Raw genomic sequence first — 23,238 nt, forward strand, 5'->3', positions numbered from 1 at the left:
CAGAACACAGTAACTTAAGAACAAAAGTGTTTTTCTGACATTCTGGGGAAATTTAAGGGATAATAAAAAATCCAGCCCTAGCAGAGCCCCAAGTCCCATGGGGACGTCCTCGAGGGCGTGGATGTTCTCCCCATCAAAGGCCAGCGGGATTTCACTCTCATGGTGAAATGGATTTCCACCGATGTGCAATAAAGGAGTGAAGAGCGGTGAAATCTGTGTCAACAAAAGTTAGAAAAGATTAATACACATACAATTAACAAAGACCATAACAAATGTTCAGCTTTAGCTTTATATAAGCATGCACACCTATGTTTATGAAGAAACAGATGATTGGTGCATAGGCATACCTTGTCACGGACATAAAGGCCACTCGGGTCCTCATTGAAGAGGTTGGGCAAGAGCAGAATCGCTGCTGTGGTCTCCAGTCCTAGTAAAGTAAAGCAATGATCTTACTACACTTGCAATTTTTTTTTACAAAATGCATTAGAGAAAGGGAAAGAATAAGAGCCAGTACCTATTCTGTATTGTCCTTCAGGGACTGTCAAAATAGCAGGATGATGTCCTCCCCCTGCCTCGCCTCTCTACCTCTGATAGGTGTGCAAAAAGACAATTCAAGGACTATGTTGACCTTGAATTATTATTTTTGTCTACATTCATTTCATGGACTTGATTTATTTCTGAGAAGATCTGAAAAGATAATTTGCACACATTTGTATGCTAATAGATTTCAGTTTGGATTGACTGCTATGTAGGTTTAATGTACACTTCAAATGCAGCTGTCCTACAACAATTCTGTACCTTCTTGATCCCAGTTGCATTGTGTCCATGTTTTGTCCTATAAGAATTTCAAAGGAAGAGAAAATGCATCAAAGAATAGTCTTACAAGCATTAAAAAAAAATATATATATATATATATATATATCTCTTTATATATATATATATATGTATATATATTAAATATATATTGAAAGCTAAATGGCATCGACATACAATGGAATGTAAAATAGAAGAACATATTGGAGAAAGCACTAGCCAATATAGTAGTGCAATACAGTAACAGTACTGCCATACAGGCCTAATATCACATTTACATTTACATTTACATTGAAGTCATTTAGCAGACGCTCTTATCCAGAGCGACTTACAAATTTTCAAGAAATCTTTGTACACAAATTGTTCAATATTTTATCAGGCTGACTTGAAAGATTATATGCAACATTTTGCTGCGTGGCAATACTGTGTTTGGATTCTGAAGGGCTTTTATACAAAAGAGGTAGTCTAGACACTGTATTAATACCATTATGCATTTGAATCCCATCTACAGCTACCGTCTAAGATATTAATGTCCCTCCACAAGGGGGCGTACATGTAACGTTTCCAAAATGGGACAGTATTGAACATGAAACGTTTCCAAAATGGGACAGTATTGTCCATGTAACGTTTCCAAAATGGGACAGTATTGTCCATGTAACGTTTCCAAAATGGGATGGTATTGTCCGTGTTATGTTTCCAAAATGGGATAGTATTGTCCATGTTATGTTTCCAAAATGGGATAGTATTGAACATGAAACGTTTCCAAAATGGGATAGTATTGAACATGTAACGTTATGCCCCCTTGTGAGTTAATAGTATTGCATGCTGTAGCAGGCTATATAAAGAGGAAGACCTCCGTTGACGATTCAGTTCGTTGTAACATCCCGTCTGGACAGGTCACCGTCCTTAGTTAGTTAGTTAGTTTACGTTAGTTAGTTAATTCATTCTCACAAAAGTGAGAACTGCTCTAGATTGGGAACTTACATTAATGAGTGTAAAGCCATGTTGGCTTTATGGAAACGATATACAATATATGGGAAAGAATATAGTTGAGGGAAATAATCCAAACCTAGTTGTGCCTAGTTAGGACATAACCTTATCTAGTTAGATAACGGTACTGTACTGTAGCTCATACAACGCCGACGGTCAAACCCGGCTTTCTAATATTAACGGTAATTAACTATCGTAATGTTACGGAAGATATTCACAGAAAACCATCATTGTCTTCGTTATGCATTATTAGTATTGTAATGACCTGACTAGATCATAAATGAACAATTGTCCAGACAGAGGCATGAGTTTGCGAATTGACGGTTTATTAAACCAACTTTACACAGGCTACTGTTTGGGCCGTAGCACACGCCAAATAGATGACAGATAACCCACAAGCCAATCGTGACCTTCTCTTGTGAAGCCCAGACGTAAGAGAGAGAGAACAAAGGCTGAACCTGGTCTTAACTTCCAATGCTCCACCCCACTGCCCAACCCCCCTCCACGCCACTCCACCAACCACCAGGATGCCCGGCATCAGAACATTCCAGGCATTCCCGTGATTGGCAGATAGCAGGTTGATTGACATGTCGGACCCCGCGACCTGGTCAGTACAACACAACCACCTCCTAGCCTAACACACAGCTGTCTGTGCGGGTCGCTACAGTATGTTATATTAGAATTATAAATTATTTCGATATATATTCAGAGCCAAACATCAACCAAAACCACAATTGTCTTCGTTATTCATTAGTATGTTATATTATGATATACATTATTTCTAGACATATTCAGAGCCAAACATCAACCCAACTTAACTTTTTTTAACTTGTTGTCGCATCCAAACTTATCACCATCGTTTTCAGTTGTAATTGCGAAGTTCCCAGAAGAAGTCCAGCAACAACGGAGGTTCCTCGATGAACCACCTTCTAACACGTTCTTTGAAGAACGTACGAAGTGAGATGATGAACCAGGCAGTCAGCTGCTGCTGCTCCAATACAGTATGAGGTGAGATGGTGAACTAAATGTTGAGCTAGGCAGTCAGCTGCTGCTGCTCCAATACTGTATGAGGTGAGATGGTGAACTGATGTTGATCTGGGCAGACAGTCATTCATTCTGTACTATGAGTCTGGTCTATCATTGTTGGTATTGAAAAAGCCTACTGCACATTATGGTGGAAATTCTAACCAATCAGCAGAGACTGTCATTTCTTCAAACAATCAACCTTGTATTTGATAAGAATAGCAATAACGTAGCTGGTCAGTCCTACACTCTGAGGTGGAAGGCCGAGAGCTCGATGACACAAGGAGTTCAGAAGCCTTATATAGTCAAACTATCTTGTGCATATAGAAAACACGTGATCTTGGTATGTGTCCGTGGGTGGAGAACGAGACACAGACTAACTGTGAATTGGTCGTCTCGTTCTGTAGCAACAGCTAGTTATTCTAGTTTTCCAGTGAGGTGTCAAAACAAGAGGAAATCACTCTAGACACAGTTCCTCTGAAGTAGATCAACGGTTCCCTGACTTGGGCCGAGCGCCTTTGGCTTGTCTGTCCAGAGGGTGTGTGGTTGCAGACCCACACAAACATACACATAAACTTCTCAACCTTAAAGATCCTTCAACTTTAAAAAAGAGGTTAACATAGATTTTTCAACATTGCACAGAGATAAATCACATTCCAATGTAACAGTATGACTTTAGTCCGTCCCCTCGCCCCAATTTGCCAAATTGGCCCATAACTTCACCTAACAACAAATAAAGGAAAATAGCTCTGTGTGTTGTACAATAGCCTATCCATCAAGGAACAGTTCTCTACACATTAGGACCAAAGTTGGGATGTTGGATCCAACATGGAGCATGGCATAACTGTCTTTACCAGAGAAGCACTTTGGTTGCATGTTGCATGTCGTGATGTTTGTCATGCGACTGTCATTCAGAAAATGATTTCCTCGATCAGCTGATGATAGTTGAACATGTGACTAAAATAAAGTTAGGATATTTTTTTCACCTCTATTTAACCAGGTTGGCAAGTTGAGAACAAGTTCTCATTTACAACTGCGACCTGGCCAAGATAAAGCAATGCAGTGCGACAAAAACAACACAGAGTTAAACATGGGGATAAACAAACGAACAATCAATAACACAATAGAAAAATCTATATAGTGTATGCAAACAGAGTACGGAGGTAAGGCAAAAAATAGGTCATAGTAGCAAAGTAATTACAATTTAGCAAATTAACACTGGAGAGATAGATGTGGAGATGATGATGTGCAAGTAGAAATACTGGTGTGCAAAATAGCAACAACAAAAAAATAAAAACATGGGGATGAGGTAGGAAGTTGGATAGGCTATTTACAGATGGGCTGTGTACAGCTGCAGCGATCGGTAAACTGCTCAGATAGCTGATGCTTAAAGTTAGTGAGGGAGATATAAGTCTCCAACTTCAAGTTAGTGAGGGAGATATAAGTCTCCAACTTCAGCGATTTTTGCAATTCGTTCCAGTCATTGCCAGCAGAGAACTGGAAGGAAAGGCGGCCAAAGGAGATGTTGGCTTTGGGGATGACCAGTGAGAAACACCTCCTGGAGCGCATGCTATGGGTGGGTGTTGCTAGGGTTACCAATGAGCTGAGTTAAGGCGGAGCTTTACCTAGCAAAGACATATAGATGACCTGGAGCCAGTGGGTTTGGCGACGAATATGTAGTGAGGGCCAGCCGACAAGAGCATACAGGTCGCAGTGGTGGGTGGTATATGGGGCTTTGGTGACAAAACGGATGGCACTGTGATAGACTGCATCCAGTTTGCTGAGTAGAGTGTTGGAGGCTATTTTGAAAATGACATCGCCGAAGTTAAGGATCGATAGGATAGTCAGTTTTACGAGGGTGTTTGGCAGCGTGAGTGAAGGAGGCTTTGTTGCGAAATAGGAAGCCGGTTCTAAAATTAATTTTGGATTGGAGATGCTAAATATTAGTCTGGAAGGAGAGTTTATAGTCTAAGTTTATAGACACCGAGGTATTGTATGTTGTCCAAATATTCTAAGTAGGAACCGTCCAGAGTAGTGATGCTAGTCGGGCAGGTGTGGGCAGCGATCGGTTGTTGATTGATCGGTTGTTATTATCGGCTATTGAGTCTGCCGATAAGAATATGGTGATTGACAGAGTCGAAAGCCTTGGCCAGGTCAATGAAGATGGCTGCACAGTAATACTGTCTTTTATCGATGGCGGAAATTATATCGTTTAGTACCTTGAGCGAGCTTGAGGTGCACCCGTGGCCAGCTCGTAAACCGGATTGCACAGCGGAGAAGGTACGGTGGGATTCGAAATGGTCAGTGATATTAGCTACATAGCCGTCTTTGTATCAAAGATAATTGTGTAGTCTAGAGTGATTTTCTAGGTTAGCTAGCCAGCTATTGTCGTTCTTTTAACGCAACGTAACGTAAACAACACTAGTAGCTAGCCAGCTAGCCCCCGAATAGCAGCACTGTCGAAACTATTACACTCAACGGAACGACTTGATTAGTGTAGTGTCAACAACGCACCCACTGCCAGCTAGCCTACTTCAGCAGTACTGTATCATTTTAATCATTTTAGTTAATAAGATTCTTGCTACGTAAGCTTAACTTTCTGAACATTCAAGACGTGTAGTCCACTTGTCATTCCAATCTCCTTTGCATTAGCGTAGCCTCTTCTGTAGCCTGTCAACTATGTGTCTGTCTATCCCTGTTCTCTCCTCTCTGCACAGACCATACAAACGCTCCACACCGCGTGGCCGCGGCCACCCTAATCTGGTGGTCCCAGCGCGCATGACCCATTGTGGAGTTCCAGGTCTCCGGTAGCCTCTGGAACTGCCGATCTGCGGCCAACAAGGCAGAGTTCATCTCAGCCTATGCCTCCCTCCAGTCCCTCGACTTCTTGGCACTGACGGAAACATGGATCACCACAGACAACACTGCTACTCCTACTGCTCTCTCTTCGTCCGCCCACGTGTTCTCGCACACCCCGAGAGCTTCTGGTCAGCGGGGTGGTGGCACCGGGATCCTCATCTCTCCCAAGTGGTCATTCTCTCTTTCTCCCCTTACCCATCTGTCTATCGCCTCCTTTGAATTCCGTGCTGTCACAATTACCAGCCCTTTCAAGCTTAACATCCTTATCATTTATCGCCCTCCAGGATCCCTCGGAGAGTTCATCAATGAGCTTGGTGCCTTGATAAGCTCCTTTCCTGAGGACGGCTCACCTCTCACAGTTCCGGGCGACTTTAACCTCCCCACGTCTACCTTTGACTCATTCCTCTCTGCCTCCTTCTTTCCACTCCTCTCCTCTTTTGACCTCACCCTCTCACCTTCCCCCCCTACTCACAAGGCAGGCAATACGCTCGACCTCATCTTTACTAGATGCTGTTCTTCCACTAACCTCATTGCAACTCCCCTCCAAGTCTCCGACCACTACCTTGTATCCTTTTCCCTCTCGCTCTCATCCAACACCTCCCACACTGCCCCTACTCGGATGGTATCGCGCCGTCCCAACCTTCGCTCTCTCTCCCCCGCTACTCTCTCCTCTTCCATCCTATCATCTCTTCCCTCTGCTCAAACCTTCTCCAACCTATCTCCTGATTCTGCCTCCTCAACCCTCCTCTCCTCCCTCTCTGCATCCTTTGACTCTCTATGTCCCCTATCCTCCAGGCCGGCTCGGTCCTCCCCTCCCGCTCTGTGGCTCGATGACTCATTGCGAGCTCACAGAACAGGGCTCCGGGCAGCCGAGCGGAAATGGAGGAAAACTCGTCTCCCTGCGGACCTGGCATCCTTTCACTCCCTCCTCTCTACATTTTCCTCCTCTGTCTCTGCTGCTAAAGCCACTTTCTACCACTCTAAATTCCAAGCATCTGCCTCTAACCCTAGGAAGCTCTTTGCCACCTTCTCCTCCCTCCAGAATCCCCCCCCCCCTCCTCCCTCTCTGCAGATGACTTCGTCAACCATTTTGAAAAGAAGATCGACGACATCCGATCCTCGTTTGCTAAGTCAAACGACACCGCTGGTTCTGCTCACACTGCCCTACCCTGTGCTCTGACCTCTTTCTCCCCTCTCTCTCCGGCCGCCCAACAACCTGCCCGCTTGACCCTATCCCCTCCTCTCTTCTCCAGACCATTTCCGGAGACCTTCTCCCTTACCTCACCTCGCTCATCAACTCATCCCTGACCGCTGGCTACGTCCCTTCCGTCTTCAAGAGAGCGAGAGTTGCACCCCTTCTGAAAAAACCTACACTCGATCCCTCCGATGTCAACAATTACAGACCAGTATCCCTTCTTTCTTTTCTCTCCAAAACTCTTGAACGTGCCGTCCTTGGCCAGCTCTCCCGCTATCTCTCTCTGAATGACCTTCTTGATCCAAATCAGTCAGGTTTCAAGACTAGTCATTCAACTGAGACTGCTCTCCTCTGTATCACGGAGGCGCTCCGCACTGCTAAAGCTAACTCTCTCTCCTCTGCTCTCATCCTTCTAGATCTATCGGCTGCCTTCGATACTGTGAACCATCAGATCCTCTTCTCCACCCTCTCCGAGTTGGGCATCTCCGGCGCGGCCCACGCTTGGATTGCGTCCTACCTGACAGGTCGCTCCTACCAGGTGGCGTGACGAGAATCTGTCTCCTCACCACGCGCTCTCACCACTGGTGTCCCCCAGGGCTCTGTTCTAGGCCCTCTCCTATTCTCGCTATACACCAAGTCACTTGGCTCTGTCATAACCTCACATGGTCTCTCCTATCATTGCTATGCAGACGACACACAATTAATCTTCTCCTTTCCCCTTCTGATGACCAGGTGGCGAATCGCATCTCTGCATGTCTGGCAGACATATCAGTGTGGATGACGGATCACCACCTCAAGCTGAACCTCGGCAAGACGGAGCTGCTCTTCCTCCCGGGGAAGGACTGCCCGTTCCATGATCTCGCCATCACGGTTGACAACTCCATTGTGTCCTCCTCCCAGAGCGCTAAGAACCTTGGCGTGATCCTGGACAACACCCTGTCGTTCTCAACCAACATCAAGGCGGTGGCCCGTTCCTGTAGGTTCATGCTCTACAACATCCGCAGAGTACGATCCTGCCTCACACAGGAAGCGGCGCAGGTCCTAATCCAGGCACTTGTCATCTCCCGTCTGGATTACTGCAACTCGCTGTTGGCTGGGCTCCCTGCCTGTGCCATTAAACCCCTTCAACTCATCCAGAACGCCGCAGCCCGTCTGGTGTTCAACCTTCCCAAGTTCTCTCACGTCACCCCGCTCCTCCGTTCTCTCCACTGGCTTCCAGTTGAAGCTCGCATCCGCTACAAGACCATGGTGCTTGCCTACGGAGCTGTGAGGGGAACGGCACCTCAGTACCTCCAGGCTCTGATCAGGCCCTACACCCAAACAAGGGCACTGCGTTCATCCAACTCTGGCCTGCTCGCCTCCCTACCACTGAGGAAGTACAGCTCCCGCTCAGCCCAGTCAAAACTGTTCGCTGCCCTGGCCCCCCCAATGGTGGAACAAACTCCCTCACGACGCTAGGACAGCGGAGTCAATCACCACCTTCTGGAGACACCTGAAACCCCACCTCTTTAAGGAATACCTAGGATAGGATAAGTAATCCCTCTCACCCCCCTTAAGATTTAGATGCACTATTGTAAAGTGACTGTTCCACTGGATGTCATAAGGTGAATGCACCAATTTGTAAGTCGCTCTGGATAAGAGCGTCTGCTAAATGACTTAAATGTAAATGTAACTCTGAAATGATTTAGTATTTCTGTGCCCATGAAAACTGTTTTCCCAGCGTAACATAAGGAGCCACTAAATGATACGTAGTTCGAGTGCATTTCAGAATACAAAAAACTGTCCCACAGCAAGATCCCGTATTGAAGTTGAAGTTCATCATATGACTATAAGACTATAACTACTGTTCCCTGAAGGAGGGAAACTAGGTACAACATACTATTAAATTCACACCTCGCTGGAAGACCCGCCTTCCACAGGTGATGAGTGTGAGGCTCAGGTTTATTCCTTAAATTTAATACCGCTCTTCAACGACCCAGGAAGAAGTGGGGCCAAACAGGTTTTGCACCTCGTTTCCCTCCTTCAGGAAACAGTAATTATAGTGTTAGGTTCTAATTTTTCAGAGTAAATAACTCACGGACACGAGAGAAGCTTAACCAAATTCAATTATTCCCAAAGGGTCGACAAAAACATGTTCTCGCCATCACAAGTGTATATTCCACACTTTGGACACTCCTCCTTCTCTACAATCCTTACAACTTCTGGTTCGACAGGAAGAGGGTAACAGGATACTAAACCCTTAGAACTCCCTTCAGGGGATCTGACCTGACCTCAACCCCTCCTTCGCCTAATCCACAGATGTCCATCCGCTTCCCTTATAGCAATCCTGTCCACCCAGCACATTCCACAGCCACTCTGTCTTTCTACAGATCTCACTCCTTTATATACTCTGCGTCTGATCTATCATGGTTTTAATATCTCAATGTTAAAAGTTTAGCCCGAATTCAGTCATAAAGTTACACTCCCTTTCAGTCGGTCAACTTCGGGTAAAACATACTATGGAAAAATACAATCATTCCCCATGCCGACCTAAACGGATTCTAAATGAAACGGCCCCTGGCAGACCACCCAGACCTTACTTCACAAGATGTCAATTTATTAATTGTATTTTGTTTTTTTAACACTCCTGTCAATGTTGAGTAAGGACACACACCCAATTACGCATATAGAAGTAGGACTAGTCTACCTTGCCTGAGCGCAAATGTAGGCCTATAAATGTGCCCATTTGGGGATCTGATAGTATTTCTGATTGTCTTAACACACACCACTAATGAGTTCTGGAGCTTCTCAAAGTAATGCTTTATTCACCTCAAACAGCAAATAAACAAAGTCTGGTCAAAATCAATTGCAAATGAGAATAGTTCCTCAAAGTACTTGAAAAGTATTTCCAGCTCTCGCCCTTTCTATAACCACTCGACACGAAGGCAAAAACGTAATACGCTGATCCAGTGGAAATGACAAAATACCTGACTTACTTTTTATCCCTTTCACAAATAGCCTACAGCTGTGTCTGTCCAGAACTCACTGGCGCAGGAAACTGCGGGCCCAGAATATTTTATACAATGTTGCAAGCTTGCTATCTCGAGTTTTGGGCCGACCCAGTTGATAGTTGATCCAATGATTCCAGTTCGTTGCAGACAGGCCATGTGTAGCCAATGAGATTTATATGATATTTATTTATCATGATATTTTATACATGCAGGCTGCAATGTTAGCATTTTTTAGCTTTATGTAGGTTTTTATTTTATTTTTTAGCAACGGCAAAAAAAATGTTTCTTTATAAATTTCATTTAAATAGATGTAGATTAACCACAGAGAATGATGTTGAGATAAAGACTAATAATTATTATTACTATTATAAATTAAATTAAACTGTTCCAATAAAATGTGAATATGAAAATCCTAACTGGCACCAGATCAGTAGAAATGGTCAGATAACTTGGCACCAAATGGAAAAGGTTGCTTACTGCTGGTGTAGCCAGAAACTATAGGAGCATACCGACTGCTGGTGTAGCCTATTAGCAGAAACTATAGGAGCATAACGACTGCTGGTGTAGTCTATTACCAGAAACTATAGGAGCATAACGACTGCTGGTGTAGCCTATTAATAGAAACTATAGGAGCATAACGACTGCTGGTGTAGCCTATTACCAGAAACTATTAGTAGCATAACGACTGCTGGTGTAGCCTATTAATAGAAACTATAGGAGCATAACATCAGAATTTACAAAGGCCAGCAGCAGCGGAAGGAGTAGTCTAAGGAAGAGTTTTTTTCTGATGGTTAGGCTATCTGGTTTCAGAGGGGTGTCATCAATAGCCCATAATGACAACAGATAATAAAGAGAAATACCTTATTTACATAAGTATTCAGACCCTTTGCTATGAGACTCGAAATTGCTTTCAAGTGCATTCTGTTTCCATTAATCATCCTTGAGATGTATCTACAACTTGTTTCGGATCCAAGATTGAACTCTTTGGCCTGAATGCCAAGAGTCACGTCTGGAGGAAACCTGGCACCATCCCTACAGTGAAGCATGGTGGTGGCAGCATCATACTGTGGGGATGTTTTTCAGCAGTAGGGTCTGGGAGACTAGTCAGGATCAAGGGAAATATTAACGGAGCAAAGTGCAGAGAAATCCTTGATGAAAGACCTGCTCCTGCGTGCTCAGTACCTCAGACTGGGGCAAAGGTTGTCCCGTCCAACAGGACAACGACCTGAAGCACATAACCAAGATAACACAGGAGTGGCTTCGGGACAAGTCTCTGAATGTCCTTGAGTGGCCCAGCCAGAGCCCGGACTTGAGCCCGATCTAACATCTCTGGAGAGACCTGAAAATAGCTGTGCAGTGATGTTCCCAATCCAACCTGACAGAGCTAGAGAGGATCTACAGAGAAGGATGGGAGAAACTCACCAAATGCAGGTGTGCCAAATAAATTAGCTAAATGAAAGGGGGAGAAAAATATTTTAATCAATTTTAGAATAAGGCTTTAAAGTAACAAAATGTGGAAAAAGTCAAGGGGCCTGAATACTTTCCAAATGCACTGTATACAGCAACAGCTCCCCCATAATCATTCCTGTCTTTTCTGTAGATGTTATCTCCTGTATTGCTACTGCTGTATCAAATGAATTATGTCTAAATCCCTTTTTAAAGTCAGGGTATGAGTCGAGAAACATGCCTATTTTCCTTGAAAGTACGTAATGTCACGATTGCAAAGCTACACGATATTACAGAGAAAAAGTGAATTATCTCACGGAGGGTAATTCATGCCAATGTTCTTTTCTTTAAGCTGTTAATACGAATCGAAATGAGTTTCCAATATCCTAATATCTTAAAGTATTACTGTTGATAGCAAGTGATAGTGATACAAAAGCTAGGTCTATTTGAAACATTGCCATCGTATGGCAGCATTTACCAGCCACCAGGTTCAGAAGATTTAAAACCACATAAAAATATATGAAAGTATTGTTTGAAATCATTTTGATGTGAAAGAATTTGGAATAATGTTGATGTAATATGAAAGTATTATAAATAGTAAAAAAAGTATTGTGTGAAATTATGTTGATGTGATATGAAAGTATAGTGTGAAATTATGTTTATGTGATATGAAATTACAGTGATTTATGTTTCCAGAAAATGTATCGCAATTGAGAATTTATTCACATTTAGATGGAATATTTGACTATTTTGGTTGCCAGAGCCAGTCTACCTCTGAAAATAACATACAGTCTGGATCTTGAGGAATAACGGGGGCAGCAATCAGCAGTAGAAACAATAACAAAGTGTACTTCATGCCTGTTTCGGTAAAAAGCTGAGCGATAAGGCTGGAGAAATGCAACCATTCATGATATAAACATTCTAGTTTTAACCATGTTTTGAGGATATACAGTGTTTGTCAATATTTACTGACAAACATTGGAGTAAAAAAAAAGTTTCGATTTGGGGTTCTGATGGGGTACGACAGTTGAACTAAGCTCATGAGGCATTTATACGTGAATTATTCAAGAAACAATGGGTACATATCATTAAGGTATAAGTCCCAAAATGGATGTAAAAACTGCTGAATTCCCATTTAAGAGTACATCTTGGACTAATCTAATAGGAAATATTGATGAATACAGTATTTCAGGCTTTGTCATTGGATGCATTTGATCAATTGTTAACGTTTTGTTGATGGTCCACTCTTGATGTTCTACGCCTTACAGTGTAGCTTCAGCCATTCATACAGAACAACATTAAAGTGTAGAAGACTGCAAATACGATACTTACTGGTGTTAAACAGATCTCCAACCTCCTCTTCTTCCTCCAATGTGAGAGTCATCTCCCCCTCCTCCTTCACTTCAAAAACTGCACCCTCCTCTTTCTTTACTGTAATTATCCTCCTCTTTCACTCTGAACACATCTTCCTCTTCTTTCACTGAAACGTCTTTCTCTTCTTCTTTCACTGTAACAGCCTCACCCTCTACTTGTTTTTGTATTTTAACATATTCCTCTTCCTCCTCCTCTTTCACCAGAGTTTCTTTCTCCGTCCAGAAGCCCACCGCTTCTTTATCAGGAGGAGAGTAGCTTTGTGAACTCATGGTCGGGGATGTTAGCTAGCTAGCATTAGCGACTAGCCTAGTTCTAAGCTAACTTAGCAAACCAGCTAGCTGACAAACAACGTATATATATAATTGAATGGGCCAACAAGTACATACGACAGAAGTGTGTTTAATACACAGCGACTAATATACACCAAACCAGTGTAAAGAGCGTGAATGTTGTAGCTATGTTTGCTAGAAAGCTACCGAGGTGTCTGACTAGCTGTTGTTGAAGGAGCGGCCCGCCCACAAGATAATACGTCACACTGGCAGCGTCGCCTGAACCTAAAAGACGCACAATGCCATCTGCTGACTGGAGTGGGCAACGCAGCTGAGGAACCAAACGTTTATTTTTCATTTATTTCATAAAAGTTGATTATATTAAGTTGTTCAAAGAGAAGCATGTGTTGATTGATTCCTTTTGGAATTTAAAACAAACTTTACACCCACTACATATTTGCATTGAACCATACTTCTGACATGGATCATTTTGACCCCAGAGGCATATCTTTTATCATAGCCAAAATGTGGTTTGTTCAATTCTTCCAATTTTTCATGACTTTGTCAATCAACTTGTTCTTAAATCTAAATATGGTTTAGTGTTTCTGTATCAATATGGACTTAACAAATTCAAATCCTTTGGAGTCATTTTGACCCCAGGCAAAAGAACCTTTGATAAATAGGATGTTTATTTGTTCACTCAATAGGCATGTTGTTGGATCGAGGCCCAGTCCCCAATGTCATGCATTTGGGTTGGCACATCTGAGAATTTATCGTGATATTCTACATGTTGAAGTGTTGAATCAAAATGCAAGTGTAACACATCTCTTTTGTTTAGTCACTTTTTGTTTAATAATACCCTTTCAATTCAGAGCCTGGATTTCCCCCTGAGGCTAATATCTATATCATGCTGCAATCAATTGAACAGGGCAAACGATAAGGTAGAACATCATTACAATACTCCTACTACAATGTTAAAACGTTCTACATTGTGACATTAAAATACTCCTACTAATGTTAAAACATTCTACATTGTGACATCAAAATACTCCTACTACAATCTTAAAACATTCTACATTGTGACATCATTAAAATACTCCTAATGTTAAAACATTCTACATTGTGACATCAAAATACTCCTACTAATGTTAAAACATTCTACATTGTGACATTATTTCATTGATATCATGAAACAACTCCTTCATGTATTTTCTGATGTTTAATCAGAGATCTTTTATCAGAGTATCTCTTGTCACATATATTACAGCAATGAGGTTTCTCTCCTGTGTGTGTTCTCTGGTGTGAAGTCAGCTGGCTAGATGTAGTAAAATTCTTTCCACATTGATCACAGCTATAAGGTTTCTCTCCTGTGTGTGTTCTCTGGTGTCGAATCAGAGGGCTTGATGTATGAAAATTCTTTCCACATTGATCACAGCTATAAGGTTTCTCTCCTGTGTGTGTTCTCTGGTGTGAAGTCAGCTGGTGAGATGTAGTAAAACTCTTCCCACATTGATCACAGGTATAAGGTTTCTCTCCCGTGTGAATTCTCATGTGTATTTTTAGTGAATCTGATCTTAAGAAACCCTTCCCGCAGTAAGAGCAGCAGTATGGTTTCTCTCCTGAGGGTCTCTGCTGGTGTTTCTTGAGGTGTTTTGACGTGGAGAGACTCTTCTCTGCCTCATCAGCATCATGAGGTTGTTGAGGCCCCCCAGATGATCCAGGATAGTCATGTCTCTCTCCTGTGTGAACAAAACGTCAAACAGATGGTTTAAGGCCCACAACAGCAAAAATCCACTGTAAAAAGGTGATGCCAACAGCGTAGCCATTATGTTGTACAAACAATGACGTCTTTAATGAATGTTAATTATTTGACAATTGTCTTAAGCCAAGTGAACAACAATAGTCATATTTTGTCTCGTTTTCACATTAGTAGTGACATCGACGATTGTATGCTAGAAATACGTTTAAGTTGTTGAAATCCTCAACAGTGTGCCAGACAACTTTTGGTCTCCAATATAGGCACCTTTCTGTAGGTCTATTTTGTTGTAAGGTGAAGTTATGGGTCCTACATTAGGTCCATGTTGTTGTTAGGTGAAGTTATGGTTCCTACGGTAGGTCTATGGTATTGGTATAACTAGGGATTTCCGCATTAGCATGGAGGAGTTTCTGCAACCAAATTGCGTTTTAGCAAACAGAGGGCAGAGAGCGATGCAGAGAACGATGCACCTATTTAGGGATGTCTGATAGTATTTACGCACCCCCACTAATGATTTGTGGAGCTTCTCAAAGTAATTTTCTCTTCACCTCAAACAGCAAGTAAACAAAGTCTTACTAAAATCAATTGGCGAATGACAATAGTTCCTCAAAGTATTTGTAAAATATTTCCAGCTCTCACTCTTGATAACCACTCGACATGAAAGGGAAAAGTGTAATAATCTAATCCAGTGGAAATGTTATAAAATACCTGATTACTTCTTATCCCTTTCACAAATAGCCTACAGCTGTTTCTGTCCCAAACTCACTGGCACGGGAAACTTTGAGGGCCCAGAATATTTTATATCAAGTTTCAGACCGACGGGCAGACCGACGGGTGATAGTTGATACAATGTTTCAAGTTCTGTGTAGACAGGCCATGCGCAGTCAATGTGATTTAATTTTATCTGGATATTTTCCAGCTGTTTTTATTTGTTGGCTTTATGTAGGCCATTTTTATATAGTTGGCAATGGCAATTAAAGTTATTTAAATTTGTATAATTTCCACTTCGATTTATATAGAACACAGAGTAATCACAGATAATGATTTTGAGATACAAAGACTATTATAATAATTATTACTATTATAAATTAAATTAAACTCTCCCAGTAAAATGTGAATATGAAAATCATAACTGGCACCAGATCAGTAGAAATGGAAAGATAAATTGGCACAACAAATGGAAAAGGTTGCCGACTGCTGTTGTAGTCGGTTGTTTCCATGATTCCTGAAAACTCCAGGAGCATAACGTCAGAATTTTCAAAGGCCAGCAGCAGCGTGAGGAGGAAGAGTTTTTTTTGTTTGTTATGGTTAGGCTATATTGATCTCTGGTTCCCTCAAGTCATTTGTGTGTCTCAATTATTTAATAAAACGGGGGATTCCTATGTTGATGATGTAAAGAATATTTGCTGCTCTGTGGTGTGTAATGAGGAGCAACCAGACGCTGCTCACATTTATGAAATTGCTTATTCCAGTTACTAATAACCATACACCCAATAAGAAAATGACTGTAAAAGCTGTTAAATCCCAGTGGATTGATGATAAATTGAAAAATGGTATGGTTGAAAAGGATGAGGCAGAAGGAATGGCAAACATCCTGCAAATTGAGAAATCATGTGACTAAACTGAATAAAAAGAAGGAAAACGACACAATGAAACAAAGATAAATGACAAAGAATGATAGTAAAAAGCTTTGGAGAACCTTACATACAATTTTGGGAAAGTATTAACTGATTTGGATGGCTCATTCATCACAAAGCCCACTACTTTTATGATTTTTTCATTGGCAAGATTAGCAAACTTAGGCATGACATACCAGCAGCAAACGCTGACACTGCACATCCAAGTATATCTGACCAAATTACGAGACAAGCATTGAAGATAATGAGGATAATAGCAGACAACATTGCCACTCCTATTTTCCGTATCTTTAATTTAAGCCTACTAGAGAGCGTGTGCCCTCAGGCCTGGAGGGAAGCTAAAGTCATTCGACATGCGCTATGCTCTGCATAGTTATCTCCAGGTAAAATGTTGCACTTATTCAGCCATTCTGTGACCAAAAACAAGCTACATATGGACAATACCAAAATAAACAGACTCTGGAAATGACAAAGCGCCTCGTAACCTTTCTGGAAATGTGATAAACGACCCCTTCTGTGGTAACAGACTGGGACGATTTGTAATCAAATCTTATTCCCAGGAACGGGGTTGAAATGAACCACAGAGACTGTGTGGGATAATAACATGGCCGTGTCCAACCCTGCTTGTTCCCTCGACTCCACTACCAACCACCAATCTCCAACAGGGCCCTAAACCTGTATCACTAGAAACGTCATAGTGAGCTACAGGTAGGAATCAGCAATGAATCCCAATAATAAGCCAACTATGGGAGGGGTAACACTTTGTTGACAAATCTCTCAACGTATTACTGCTACCCTGGGGAGATTGATATATCCATTGAACACCAGGGAACACTGGCTCCGACCCACATTGGATGTGGCAGAGCTTGCAAACTATTACAGACTACAAAGTGAAGCACAGCCAATAGCTGCCCAGTGACACGAGCCTACAAAATGAGCTCAATGACTTCTATGCTCGCGTCGAGGAAAGTAACACTGAAACATGCATGACAGCATCAGCTGTTCCAGACGATTTTGTGATCACACTCTCCGCAGCCGATGTGAGTAAGACCTTTAAACAGGTTAACATTCACAAGGCCAAACGGATTACCAGGATATGTACTTCAAGCATGCGCTGACCAACTGACAAGGGTCTTCACTGACATTTTCATCCCCTGTCTGAGTCTGTAATACCAAGAGGTTTCAAGCAGACCACCACAGTCCCTGTGCCCAAGAAAACCAAGGTAACCGACCCGTAGCACTCACGTCTGTAGCTATGAAGTGCTTTGAAAGGCTGGTCGTGGCTCACATCAACACCATTATCCCAGAAACCCTAGACCCACTCCAATTTGCATACTGCCCCAACAGATCCACATATGATGCAATCTCTATTGCACTCCACACTGCACTTTCCCACCTGGACAAAAGGAACACCCATGTGAGAATGCTATTCATCAACTACAGCTCAGAGTTCAACACCATAGTGTCCTCAAAGCTCATCACGAAGCTAAGGACCCTGGGACTAAACACTGAGCACGCCCACATTCTCATCAAAGGGGTTATAGTGGGGCAGTTGAAAGCTTCAAGTTCCTTGGTGTCCACATTATAGGCTTAGTTAACTGGTGAACTGTTGAAATCATGGAAACATAATGACGATTCTAATTCTAGATTTGGAAAAGAATGTGCAGCATCTGGAATATTGTTGTTTGACTACCAATTAACAAACCAGGGAGGAATTACTGACAGAGTAGGAGCATGGTGGAGACATCCAAGAGAGGAAAATCAGGAAGGGAAATTACAGCAAGTAGTGCAGACGAAAGGGATAACAAGTTGGTGAAACAACCGATGTGTTGGAATGAGAACAATATAGATCCTACTTTGAGAACACAAACTCACATATTTCACAGCACAGAGCGAGGGAGTCCAGGGGATTACTGGAGGAGCAATGGAGGAAGCATTGTAGGATTCTCTTGGCGTGAGTACAGTTGGTGAGACTGAGTGGACGATGGTGAAGAACAGTGGAGTGAAAAGGGCTAAAGTTGGTAATGAACAGCAGTTCAGGGTCGGAGTGGGAATCATCAGCAAGGATGTTTTTGTGGGTGACCTGTTAACGGTCTCAAAGATGGTGAAGGATGAATTGGGTGAAGTGGAATCGGTTCGAGTGACCAGGAGCGGTATGATTCTGATTGTGTGTCAACAGCGCAAAAGGAGAAAGCTTTGTGTGGTTTAGGTTAAACATTTCAGCTAGACACACGTTGATTAAAATGAATGATAGACGGAAGGTTTTACTGTGGTTTGGTGAAGTGGCTCTCCCATCTTATGTAAAACCTGGGTAAGTGGGATATACAGTGGGAAGAAGTATTTGATAACCTGCGAAATCGGCAGTGTTTCCTACTTACATAGCATGTAGACGTCTGTAATTTTTATCATAGGTACACTTCAACTGTGAGAGACGGAATCTAAATCAAAAATCCAGAAAATCACATTGTATGATTTAAGTAATTAATTTGCATTTTTTGCTTGACATAAGTATTTGATCACCTACCAACCAGTAAGAATTCTGGCTCTCACAGACCTGTTAGTTTCTCTTTAACGATCCCTCCTGTTCTCCACTCATTACCTGTATTAACTGCACCTGTTTGAATTCGTTACCTGTATAAAAGACACCTGTCCACACAATCAATCAAACAGACTCCAACCTCTCCACAATGGCCAAGACTAGAGAGCTGTGTAAGGACATCAGGGATAAAAATATAGACCTGCACAAGGCTGGGATGGGCTACAGGACAATAGGCAAGCAGCTTGGTGAGAAGGCAACAACTGTTGCCGCAATTATTAGAAAATGGAAGAAGTTCAAGAGGACAGGCAATCACCCTCGGTCTAGGGCTCCATGCAAGATCTCACCTTGTGGGGCATCAATGATCATGAGGAAGGTGAGGGATCAGCCCAGAACTACACGGCAGGACCTGGTCAATGACCTGAAGAGAGCTGGGACCACAGTCTCAAAGAAAACCATTAGTAACACACTACGCCGTCATGGATTAAAATCCTGCAGCGCACGCAAGGTCCCCCTGCCCAAGCCAGCGCATGTCCAGGCCCGTTTGAAGTTTGCCAGTGACCATCTGGATGATCCAGAGGAGGAATGGGAGAAGGTCATGTGGTCTGATGAGACAAAAATAGAGCTATTTGGTCTAAACTCCACTCGCAGTGTTTGAAGAAAGGTCTGTATGGAGGAGTGGGCCAAAATCCCTGCTGCAGTGTGTGAAAACCTGTTCAAGAACTACAGGAAACGTATGATCTCTGTAATTGCAAACAAGGTTTCTGTACCAAATATTAAGTTCTGCTTTTCTGATGTATCAAATACTTATGTCATGCAATAAAATGCAAATGAATTACTTAAAAATCATACAATGTGATTTTCTGGATTTTTGTTTTAGATTCCATCTCTCACAGTTGAAGTGTACCTATGATAAAAATGACATGCTTTGTAAGTGTGAAAACCTGCAAAATCGGCAGTGTATCAAATACCTGTTCTACCCACTGTACAGAAGCACTTTGGACATGTGGCAAGTGTCTGTCGAAGGAATAAATATGTCATAGTCAGAAGAAGCATGTTGTAATTGTGATGGGAATCCTGTTCCCGAGTTCCCGGAATGCCCTGTACGGAAGAAGGATGTCACAATAGCTAGGATGATCAGGCCCATCTAGCAGCTGTCCTATGTGGAGGCAGTGAAAATAGCTGAAGGAGTAGAGAAGAGAAGGTAGTTCATGTCTCACAGTGAAGCCATGCAGGAGAAGGATCCCAACACACTAATTGTGAACAAGGTGGACTTTGTGTTTAAAACTAGCAGTTTCTGCATTAGCATGAAGGAGTTTCTACTACAAAATTGCGTTTACATTGCCCTCACTGCCGCAGTGATAAATTGCATTAATAATAAACAAATAAAACATCTAAGAAGCTAGACATCATTGTGAAGGCGGCAAATAGATTTCTGGATCTCCAGGACTTCAGACAAAATGTTACAGGGAGGACTGAATGAAGACGTTCCCCCTCCCAGGTTCCTGACCCTGTGTAGGGATCTGAAGTATCATTTTTCGTTTGAAATTCAGGGTAGTGGAGTGAATTTGGTTCGTGTTTGTTTTTTATTTTACATAATTAGTATGATTTGTTTATCCCATTTTTTTGCATTTTGGTTATTTTTTAAACCCCGTACAGTAGGTGGCAGCAATACACCTGATGAGTGTAGTCTGACAAACCTCAGAGAAGAAGACATGGTAGAAACCAAAGTTTTGGTTCAAGTTTCCAGTTGACCCGAATTAGAAGTTACATTACATGTTGTTTTCTTACTTCATGTAGCCAGCTTGCAAGCCAACATATTCATACTTCTCTTATTCCTCTCTGATAAGATACCGCTGCACAAACATGCTTATCTAGGCCTACACCAGCACTGGTACCAGGCTAGCGTTTAGCTGCTAACATTATTTGAGCAACACCTTGCTAAGAAAAGACAATATTTCGCCTTTAATGTAATGGCATGAAAATAATTGCCAGAATATTATACAATGACTTAACAGCTCTAACAATTTGACCCAAACAGGAAATCTACACTGGCAGTTATAGAAAGACCCATTTACTATATAACCATTGATTCTTGAAGACTATAACTTATAAATGCCTCAAATGTTTCAACCGTATTACCCCACCAGAAACCAAAACATAAGCTCGTATAACACCACTGTTTGTAAACTAATACTACATAGATGAGGAGTAGGGTCGATCCAAGCGTTCTGACCTCACAATGACAGTAAATTACCCAAGCTAACTGGCTAACGTTGGATAGCTTGCTAGACACAAATCAGAGAAAACCTCACTCTTACCATTTTACTTGCCCTAGCAGAGCTGGTTAGGCTGTTTTCATGTTATCCAGAGCATTGGTGACTAACTGTGCTGCTGGCAATAATTTAATTTGAGCTTTTTTGCAGATGTTTACTGACACCTGGACATATTCAACAGGTGTTGAGCGTTATTAAATTCATCAGTTATTCTGCGCTCTAATCAAGTCAATGAAAGTTGGGTAGTTAGAATATAGTTACTATACTGGCAAGTTTGATGTATAAGTAGCCAACTAACGTTAGGTAGCTAGCTGATATACTGGTACACACTGCTGTAAAGATATGCTATGCGTTTGGTAAGGATAGTGTAGCTAACACAACGTGTAACGTAACTTATTTGAAAAGTGATTACTTTGTTACATTGCTCAACATTTGTCATAATTATTTAAAGCAGTTCATTTGTATCCGCTCTCGATGGACTTCGGCTGCATATTTTCCTCCATTTTCTTCAAATCTGAAAACGTTGATACCTCGCCTATTTCCTGAAGAATTGCATTATGGCTCCTAAAGTACTGAGTGTGTACGTCATATTTTGGCGAATTTAGTACGACATCCGTGAACTTTTGGCATACCAACTACATCATCCTATATACTCAATTAACATCACAAATAGTAGTTAGTATGAGTATTCTAACACAGATCAGGTCTCTGGACAGCCATTTTGTTTCTGTTTAAAAACTAGACTGGTCCTTTAAAAAAAGCCACACAACAATCAACCAATCTGCAGTTCAAACAATAACAAAGCTTTAATTCCACCACTGTTTTGGTGTAAGATGGATGGGGCTGGAGAAATGTAACTGGTCGCAAATTCATAGACAGACCTATGGATGAAAGGACTGACCATTCATGATATCAACATTATAGTTTTAACCATGTTGAGGCTCTACAGTGTTGGTTTACATTGTTTCTAAACATTGGAGTAAAAAAAGCTTATTTGGAGTTCTGATGGGGTAAACAGTTGAACTCAGCTCATTAGGCATGTGTTATATTCTTCAAGAATCAATGCCTATAAATAAATAATTTAAAAGTCAAAATATGGATGTAGCAATTACAAATATCCCCTTTAACACCACACATCAGTTCAACAACCGCAGAGTTTGTGCTTCTGTTTTTAAGACAGTACTTACTAGTGTTAATCAGGGCTGGTTCATCGTTAGAATCATTGGATGCCTTAAGAGGAGTTTGTGAAACCGGGCCTAGATATCCAGGTCCCTCCTCTTCTTCATTTTTCAATGTGACAGTTATCTCCCCCTCCTCTTCTTTCACTGAAACATCTTCTTCCTCCTCCTCTTTAACTCTGAACACATCTTCCTCTTCTTTAACTGAAACGTCTCTCTCTTCTTCTTTCACTGTAACAGCCCCACTCTCTACTTGTTTTTGTATTGTAACAGCCTCCTCTTCCTCCTCCTCCTCCTCCTCCTTCACTGAAACATCTTCTTCCTCCTCTTTAACTCTGAACACATCTTCCTCTTCTTTAACTGAAACGTCTCTCTCTTCTTCTTTCACTGTAACAGCCCCACTCTCTACTTGTTTTTGTATTTTAACAGCCTCCTCTTCCTCCTCCTCTTTCACTGAAGCATCTTCTTCCTCTTTAACTCTGAACGCATCTTCCTCTTTAACTCTGAACGCATCTTCCTCTTTAACTGAAACGCCTTTCTCTTCTTCTTTCACTGTAACAGCCTCACTCTCTACTTGTTTTTGTATTGTAACAGCCTCCTCTTCCTCCTCCTCTTTCACCAGAGCTTCTTTCTCCATCCAGCAGACCAATTCTTCTACAGCAGGAACAGGGTTAAGTTTGAGACTGGAGCTATGAGGCATGTACTGAAGTCGCTAAGCGGTATAATTCAAAGCAGTGCCATTTTATCAGCAGCATGTGATTAATGACGTCTAAAGATTCAATTAGTCGAACAACCACCTGATTGGTTTGGTATTGATTAATTTGGGCTCGTTCGACATTGCAGCCGACAGTGCAGGTCACCGTTTACCCACAACGCAGCATGGATTTGATGCTCTC

At 42.0% G+C, this 23,238-nt stretch overlaps 1 protein-coding gene and 1 long non-coding RNA gene across 2 annotated transcripts; both read right to left on the reverse strand.

Annotated features, from left to right (window-relative positions):
* Positions 1-45: 45 nt before the first annotated feature.
* On the reverse strand, positions 46-13,188 carry LOC124018083. Its single transcript, XR_006835569.1, has 5 exons — positions 12,649-13,188; positions 799-835; positions 515-587; positions 348-427; positions 46-213 (listed from the first exon to the last, which is right to left on the reverse strand). It is a non-coding gene; the product is annotated as an uncharacterized LOC124018083 (long non-coding RNA).
* An 866-nt stretch (positions 13,189-14,054) lies between these two features.
* Positions 14,055-23,157, reverse strand: LOC124018080 (zinc finger protein 3-like). The gene is made up of 2 exons (XM_046333336.1): positions 22,352-23,157; positions 14,055-14,698 (listed from the first exon to the last, which is right to left on the reverse strand). Exons 1-2 carry the CDS (start codon positions 23,040-23,042, stop codon positions 14,145-14,147), a joined length of 1,245 nt encoding a protein of 414 aa, XP_046189292.1. The 5' UTR covers positions 23,043-23,157; the 3' UTR covers positions 14,055-14,144.
* Between the last annotated feature and the right edge of the window lie 81 nt (positions 23,158-23,238).

The sequence above is a fragment of the Oncorhynchus gorbuscha genome, unplaced genomic scaffold, assembly GCF_021184085.1.
Source record: "Oncorhynchus gorbuscha isolate QuinsamMale2020 ecotype Even-year unplaced genomic scaffold, OgorEven_v1.0 Un_scaffold_39:::fragment_4:::debris, whole genome shotgun sequence".
Classification (NCBI taxonomy): domain Eukaryota; kingdom Metazoa; phylum Chordata; class Actinopteri; order Salmoniformes; family Salmonidae; genus Oncorhynchus; species Oncorhynchus gorbuscha.